This window comes from Calonectris borealis, chromosome 3 (assembly GCF_964195595.1).
Source record: "Calonectris borealis chromosome 3, bCalBor7.hap1.2, whole genome shotgun sequence".
Lineage (NCBI taxonomy): Eukaryota > Metazoa > Chordata > Aves > Procellariiformes > Procellariidae > Calonectris > Calonectris borealis.
This window is the reverse complement of record NC_134314.1, coordinates 12,675,032-12,683,725: the sequence shown is the minus strand read 5'-3', so window position 1 is coordinate 12,683,725 and position 8,694 is coordinate 12,675,032. Positions and strand designations below refer to the sequence as shown.

General features: G+C 41.9%; 1 protein-coding gene across 1 annotated transcript; it reads left to right on the top strand.

The window, feature by feature from the left end:
• The first annotated feature begins 7,948 nt into the window (after positions 1–7,948).
• MSGN1 (mesogenin 1) lies at positions 7,949–8,464 on the top strand. Its single transcript, XM_075148019.1, has one exon. It carries the CDS (start codon positions 7,949–7,951, stop codon positions 8,462–8,464), a length of 516 nt encoding a protein of 171 aa, XP_075004120.1.
• Positions 8,465–8,694: the final 230 nt, after the last annotated feature.

Genomic DNA, 8,694 nt, shown 5'->3' with positions numbered 1-8,694 from the left:
TACCTTCTCTTCGTTTGACCTAATAGATTTATAAACTTGACTTACTGGCCCATACATAAGTTTTATTGGTAAGAGTTTAGGGTTTTTCCTCTCTCATGTGTTTCAAAAATAGAAATGAAAATAATATAAGAGTTTTCTAACAACGGTGCCCTTCAATGAATGACTTCTTGCAACTTTTCAACCTTAACCGAGCCTCTAAGTATATACTGCAACTGTAACTACTGTAACTATTTCTTCGATAACTTCCTGAAAAAACTGTTTCAAGTGGATAATTAAATGGTTCCTGCTTCTAACGTTAACTTTATTCATGCAACTGAGCAGGTAAACAGAGATGTATGATTCATATGGGCAGAGGATGCTAAAAAAGGCATCATGTTCTACTGTCAGTATCAAGAAGTACCAAAAAGAATGAGACTGAAATCAAATAGATGAAACCTTAAAAAAAAAAAAAAAAGAGAAAGGAAAAGAAAAGATAGAGAAAAGAGGAAAAATAATGTTTAGTTATAGATGGGACAAGTTAGATAAAAGCTGATCATGAGGCAAGGAAAGGGAGCAGGGTCTTCAGTGGTGGAGAATACAGTCCTCTGCACCGTGCCCTTGTCACCCAAACACAACTGTCCTAAAATCTAATCAGGCAGAAAAAATATCGGTGTCTTGTATCACCATAAGTACAGCAGGAAAGCTATGATGAATCATTGAAAGGTCGAAGGCTTGTAAGACTCAGAACTCAATGTGTTCGTTGTCTCGCTTTCTTCCACTGTGAACCTCTGCAAAGAGTTTGGTTGCTCTCCTTTTTGCTCTCCCATCAGGTAGTTGCAGGCAGCAGTGAGGTCTCCCCTGAGCCTTCTCATCTCAGGCTGGACAGACCCACCTCTCTGGACCTCTTTCCATATGCGATGTCCGCCAGCCCTCTCATCAGCTTGGTGACCCTTCTCCGGACTTGCTCCAGCCTGTCAACCCCCCAGGTTCCCCAGGTCTTTCTCCTGGGAAGCCGCCTCCTGGCCAGTCGCCCTGGGCCTGTGGTGCTGCGTGGGGTTATCCCGCCCGGCGCAGGGGTTTGCATTCGCTTTCCTTGCACCCCCCGAGGCTGCTCCCGGATCAATTCTCCAGCCCGTCCCCGTCCCTCTGAATGGCAGCTCTGCTCTCCAGTATATTAATCACTTCCCCCCACTTTCATATAATCTGAAAACCTCTGTATGTGCAAAGTTTACCTATTAAAAATTGGGACTGATTTTACTCAAATGTATTCATGGGACTGTTATAACACTGAGTTTAATTTGTTAGGCAAAATTCATGGAAGCATTCAGAGCAAATGCAAAAAAACCCTCTAAACTTAATATGCCATTCATGTTCATCAGTAGACTGAAGGACGGACTGTTTTTTGTGGGATTGAATGTGTTTAAAATTAAGATTTAGCAACTTGCCAAAAAATTTATGATTGCAGTTTAAAATCAATTGCCCTCACCCGCGGGTTAACCACGTGCTTATGAAAGGTGGCTTGAACAGGCACACAGCGCTTTTTTTCAGAATGTGAAATAGGCAAGAGCTAAATAAAATTTGTAATCTAACACTTGTATGTTGTCTCTTACCCAGACTATCGATCCACTTTATAATTATTAAACTGAACTGCAGGCTGTGCCCAGAGCATAACTTCATTTAGCACCAAGATGAAACATGGTTTCTATTAGCAGCACGCAGCAATTGTGCACATCAGTGCTAGGACACGGGGGAGGAAGAAATGAGCAGATACTGATGAGGAAGCTCACTGGTTGAAAAGGAACAGCCTGAGCTGAAATATAATCACAGCAATTGAAAAATAGCTCCCTTCACAAACACCCAGCTTCAGCTGCACAGCTTGGCTAGAAATAGTCACAACTGAGCTTTTACTGCAATTTTCCTGGCTATTGGAATTTCTTGTAAGATTTACCTAGTTTTGGAAAATTCACCATGCTGCAAAATGAACCATTTAGACCACAGGGCACGGAAGCCCATTGTAATAGCAGGAAAGCAAGAGTACAAACCTTGAACTTCCCCTGGAACCCCTAGGTGCTATCCCATTTTTTTAAAAAGCCCTGTGAAACCACTATCACAGATGGCAAAGGCAATCATCAAGCTGTTCATGGAGAAAGTAAGAGAAACACTTGGAGATAAATGATATTGTACTTTATCATTTATTAATTTGAATGTATGCTTTTGGGTAGAAAAGGAGGCATTGTTGGTGATCTTGAAATATTTGCCACAGGTAACCCTCCACCTCTCCCATGAAAAACTGAAATACCTCAACTTCATTACAGCAGACAACATTTTTTGAAACCAAGTATGAAAGCTGATACAATGAAGCCGCAGTAAACAATAATGGGATTTCTCCTACCGAACCAGCTTCTATTATTTTGATAATATCTGTTATTTTTCATTTTCTGAGCAAAATAAACCTTGTGAGGCTCCCCTTCCTCCCACAGCTTTGCCCTTTCCTTCTGGCTGAAGTAGCCAGTAGACATTAAAGACCAACCACATAGTCGAACCTCCTTTCAACTTCTGTTACAGGGGTATTAAAAAGGCATTCCTAAATATCAGCTGAAAACCACTAGGTAATAAACTCCCTACTTAAAAGGTGGGTAGGTGTAAATTCCACACGTAGGCCTTTTCATCTGGGAAGCCAGTTGCTTGGAGATCAGATGTTTTAAACGAATTGCGGAGCTGATGTCACTCGTCAGTCGATGGAGACTGCCACTATTTGGAGGATCAAATACTTACATTTGAGGATGTAAAGCAAATAGATAGGTCCTGATCCTGCCAGGGCAAGGCCAGAGAGATGCTTGTCACTATGCAAAGCCCCAGTGAAATCAATGGTACTTGACTGTTTCCCTCTTAGTTTGGCATTTTGGAGTTGCGCCCTTGAGAAAATTAAAGGCTTGAAACGCTTAAGGCAGGATTTTTTTAACAGGACTAGAACTGGCCTATTTCTGGTCTTACTACAAATAAATTACAATGTTTTCTCGTGCTAGTCACAGGATTTGTTTGGCCAAAGGTGGTAATAACAATTAGAAATCCAATGTACACATGGTTTTCATTGGTTGTAGTAAAGGTTGTGGGCTCCCTTTCACAGGGCTGGACTCAGGATCAGTCCTGGTTCTCCTACTGCTTTGTTTCCCTCTGGGAATTGTAGCTAGCCATCCATATTCTTTGGCGTATTGACCTCAAAAAAAAAAAAAAAGTCTGTATTTGTTGACCAACTTGCTTATTTATTTCAGTTGAGGTTGGACTGAGATTAAACCGTCTTCCACAAATAGAAAAAAAGCTGTAAAGTCTACTCATTTTTAAAAAATGCATCTATCCAAATTGAGGAAAGCCTTAAAAAGGAGAGAAGCCTAACGTTACTCTGGATAACAAATGTGGTGGATCCTTTCCTTCCTTTATTGCCAGCTTGGGCATAAACCGAGGTGTTCAACACTATTTTTCAGAAGTGTTGAACACCTGCTGCGTCTGCTGAAGTTAGTGAGACCTGCAGCTGCTCGCTCCACGGTTTATATACGGGCGATTGACTCCTCGTCCGCGCCTCTGTAAAGCAGGATGGAACAGCCGCCTCCGCAGCGAGTGGGCGGCGTAGCAGCTAAAACTTGGGAAACCCTCTTGTTAAATAAGAGATGAAGTGACTTTAAAAGCTTTTGGGAGATAGATATTTTTTCATGGTACAAACTGCAAGATGAGGCTTTATCATCCAGGTGCTCTGCAAGGATATTAGTGTGATCTGTTTCTTGTCAATAAAATAAGACGGGACTTCTGTCCTAATTGTAAAGCAGGCTGACAGTTATGGGATTAGTTGAAACACATTTATCCATGTTTACTCTGTTTCAGCTTGCATTCTTCCCATCCGATATGGTTTTTTACTTATTGTTACAAGTGTGTTTCTCCTACCAAACTCACAGCTTGGTGAAAGTATACTCTAGAAAAAAAATGTAGATCAGACTTTAAATAACTGTACACAAAAAATGCATTTATCTACCATACTTGTGGATGACAATGATTATCTGGACAACTTATTTTAAATTTAAAACCTGAATCAGACACATATGGAAGCTCTAAAAATTTTCTATTCTATGGGTGTTTTTTTTTTTTAAATGGAAGAAGTTTTGCTCCTTCCATGCATCCGTGTGTCTCCTCCCTTCTGTAATGAATTCAGAAATACGAGCAGGGAACCCTTCATTTTAAAGGAGATGAAGATTGAGATGTTAGCCTTTATATTTCAGAATAAATTACTGAAATGAAAATCAAAACTATCAGTCAAGCAGAAAATGCCTTATCATTTTTTAAGTGTCAGTTCATATTTCATTGGTGTTAGCCTCATATCTCACTATCCTTCAATGTTTTGACATTACTGACAGACAAAAAGTAAATTCCTAAATTTGCGAGAGGTAGAAGAAAATAAAGATTGTAAACACTTTTTTTTTTTTTTTTTGCATGGATTTACTTTCTAGGAAGGTGCCACCTGAAGGTGCCACTAGACTTTCTTAACTCTTCAGTAAGAGAGCATCAAACAGTCATAGCGTGTAGAAAAATAAACCAGCCTGTAGCCATGCCTTCTTCTGTATGGTACTTTTTAAGTCCCTGTTATAAAACAACGCTGTGAGTTGTTCTACCATTTCCAGTAATTTTTGCCTGGTATAATTGTCCCTACTTTGCGAGATAATTTCTTAACTGAGGATTTTCATACTTGCAGGTGGAAACATCGCACTATCCAAAAGCACTAACTAATCCAAGAACAGCTACATACCATGAGACTCTGTTGACTTACACAGGCTATGGATCTTACAGGGATCATGGAAAGAGACCTTACACAGCTTCCTGATTTGGCCAAAACTGAGATACACTTCATGTGACTACATTTTGGGAACCTGGGGGGCTGTGGGTGGTTATTTCTCAAAATTGAACCTCTGGCTGCGTCTTTACCACTAGAGCAAGCAGGGCCACAGCCCCTTCCCTGGCTCAGAAGACGGGTTACAGCAAAGCTTGCCTTCATATGGGTAAACCCTTTGCTCACCCCTATGCCCTCGGTGGCATCCCCTGAACTGCAGTCAGGCGATGTTTGGATCATAACTAGTTGGGTCCAAGCTAAAATAGCACCAGGGAGCACGATGGTAATAAAACAGGATGCACAACTGCAAGGCAGTTTTCAAGTATGAGCATTAGCCCTGTATTATTTATAGAAAAGCCTGTAATTTTTTCTTGCCTGTGTAACAGTTTATAAGAGTGTAAGCTTATAAAATCCAGTGATTTTTCATGCAACCAGAACAGTTGTCCACATACGCTAATATCGTGCCTTGGTCACTCTAAACATTTACCCATAAGATATAAGAAAAAATATAGCTGTTGCTGTAATTTGCATTACTTTTCCCTGCCTAACCTCATCCCAATTCCTATATATAAGAACAGAAAGATGAAATCTGACACCTGTCATTTACAGCAATAGCATCTTGGACATGCACAAAATCTTTTCCCCCTTAGTGTCTGAGCAACATTTTCTATGATTTACCCATAGATTAGGGGTATAAATGAGCTGGCAACTTGCACTGTTTATAGTCAGTAAACAAGCGACTTGTTGAAATTTTTTCCTCAAAATTTGACTTCATTTAATTAACATTTTATTCCAAAATCAAAACTGCTGAGTAGAACAGTTTATACGTATATGCTCAATACGTGTATTTTTAATATATTTCTATATTTACACACACACATACATATATTTGCAAGCTCCTTTTTCTTGGCACACAGAAGTTCCTCCTCTTCCACCTCCCCCTCCTGATTTTTGTCCATGTGTAGACTTTTAACTGTTGTGCTTAGCAAAAAAGGAAAAGACATAAAATAAGAGCAGGGGACATATCAAATGGAAAAGGCACTATAAACACAAATACGTGGAGGAAAAGAGAAAAAGAGTGGGAGAGAGATTTTAACTGGGACAAAAACGAGTCCCCTATTTATGCTAAATTAGACCTGATGTCTGACTTGTGGACTTGTGACCATTGTTTTGGTGCTCTATGAAACTCATTCAGCTCACTGAAGTCACAGAAAATACCTATTATTCATCTTGTCTTAATTTTAATTTGTAGGTAGGCATTTGTGATTCTTAGGACTGTTTCAGCTCATTTTCCTTAAAGAAGGAGTAAAGGAGAGCTCAGAATACAATCGGGTAACCATAAAACCCAAAGCAATCCTGACTGTGGTGAGCTGTGCCCCGAGTTTCTGCGTGGGGTAGATGTCCACACGTCAAACTGTCTCAGCCCCAGCTGAAATGCTAAAATCCTTCATTTTTTGGTTCTTTCTTATTCATCTCAGCATAAAATCAGTAAGTCTCCTACAAGCTGCTTCCCAACGTTTTGATCCCAAACTCATAAAAATTCACAAAAGCTTTCCTAACGACTACGATGAGTATTGGATTGTTTTTTTTTTCCTGAGTGGTTGTAGTGAGGATTTCACAATCAAAAAGAAATGGTGTATCCCAGAAACCCTCAGCTTGCTTCGGCCGTGTGCCGTTCAGAGGCATTCCCCGCCTTTTGTCAGAGTGGATTATGGTGCACACAGAGATCGTTACACAGAAGGAAACTCTAAAATAAATCCTACTTTTCTTTTTCCTCCAGGTTGGCACTCTCTCTCCCCTACTTTTCGTTATCTATTATACTTTGCTTCCATTATGGGCCGATACAAAGTCACGGCTGGCAGCCGAGCTGCTCAGTAGAGCTGCAGAGCTCAGTAGATTTGGACAGTTTTCCTGGCTCTCCTAATGATTTGCTGTGTGATTTTGGACAAGCTACTCCTTGCCTCTGCTTATCCATTTCCCCAGAGTAACAGACATCATTAATCATCACTGTAAGCTGTTCTGAAGCCTAGAAATGAAAAGTGTTCATTATTAATGCTGTTAACTTATAGGATATACATTTTCCCTTGAACTGCCTAACATATAACTTCACTGTTGCATTGAGTCAGGGCTGGAAAACGTTTTTTTTGGCAGAAGAATGGTTTCCTAGAGGTAGGAAATTTTACAGAAGTAGCTTCTGGTCTTCTCTTACACACGTCTAATCTGTATATTACTTTGGATTAAATTTCTATGTAAAACATTTGTCTGAGTCCAAAGTCTATACCCTGTTTTTTTTTTTTTTTTAAATTACATTTTCCTGTTTCTTTTTTTAAATGGGACTTTGACTGTGTTTGCAATTACAGATTTCCTTTTTTGATTTCCCAGTCATGATTTAAAATAGCAAATGAATCTACAGAGTGCAGGGAATGCATTGTTGTTCTTTCCTCCTTTCTCCTGTTGAAAACCAAAATGATCCAGAGAGAAGTTGCAATCTCATGAGAAGAGAAATCCTCAGAGCCATAACACACACAAATGCAAACAAACCATCTTTGACTTTCACAATTAAGATGTAGTTAATGAGAGACTACTTCAGCAGCAGCCAGTGCAGATCAAATCATTGCCATAGTGCCATTGCCTTCAAACGGTTACACAGAAATCAGGGCTCGGTGGCTTAAATTCAGGGTTTGTGTTAGCGGTCATTATCTTCAAATTCTATGTCTGTAAATTGGTTTGTAAAATTGTTAATTTTCTTTTTCCTCTCTCACCACTTATCCCCCCAGTGCAACGCTACACGTAGATGCGCAGCCTTAATTGATTTAGTTGCAAGAAGATAATCTTTTTTTCCTCCTTTCTCGCTGTTGCCTGTTAGCTTAAAGGCTTTTTAGCTGAAGGTTGATAATTATCACTGAGAAGAAACTAGCACATCAGGAGTTCATTTTCCATCTTAGCACTTGTGGCGCTCCTTTGAACTCCTCTCGCCAAACCCGCGTTCCCACTCTGTCACTTTCCTCCCTCCATCATAAAAAGGTCTCGGCAGCCGGCGGCTCCAGCCTTTGCTGGCGGGCAGAGGGCATTGCTTCTCCCGAGCGCTCCTCCAGCATGGACAAACTGCACGAGACGTTGATAAACATGGAAGATGCTTTGGGTTCGGAGCACTCTGTCTGCTTATCGTCCTGGGACTGGAAAAGCACCGCTGGGGCTTTCGAGCTGCACCCCGTCTCGTCTCCGCACAGCTTATCCCCGACGCCCTCCTTCGAATCCTACTCCTCGTCCCCTTGCCCGACGGCGGCGGAGACCCCCTACGGCAACGGCGGCGGCAGCCTGGTGGGCTACAGCCTGGTGGACTTCCCCCCCGCCTACCTGCCCAGCCCCGGGCAGGCTCGGCTGCCCAAGGGCACCAAGGTGCGGATGTCCGCCCAGCGCAGGAGGAAGGCCAGCGAGAGGGAGAAGCTGCGGATGAGGACCCTGGCCGACGCACTCCACACGCTGCGCAACTACCTGCCCCCCGTCTACAGCCAGAGGGGACAGCCCCTCACCAAAATACAAACCCTGAAGTACACCATCAAGTACATCAGCGAACTGACGGAGCTCCTCAACAGCGTCAAGCGGGTGTAGACCCCACCTGGAGCACCCGCCCCGGCATGCTCAGGGTCTTTACAAACAAAAAAACACCAAAATTTCTTCCTCGCCAGAGTATGGTGGCATGGGGTGCGAGAGGAGGACGGAGCAAGAGGGAGGGAGAGCGAGGGCCGCCGTTGTACGTAGGACGCGATGCTGGAAGGTGATGTAGGATTGCCTAAAAACCTGAGCTACAGGTTGCTGAAACAGAAGTCTTGCTTTTTGCT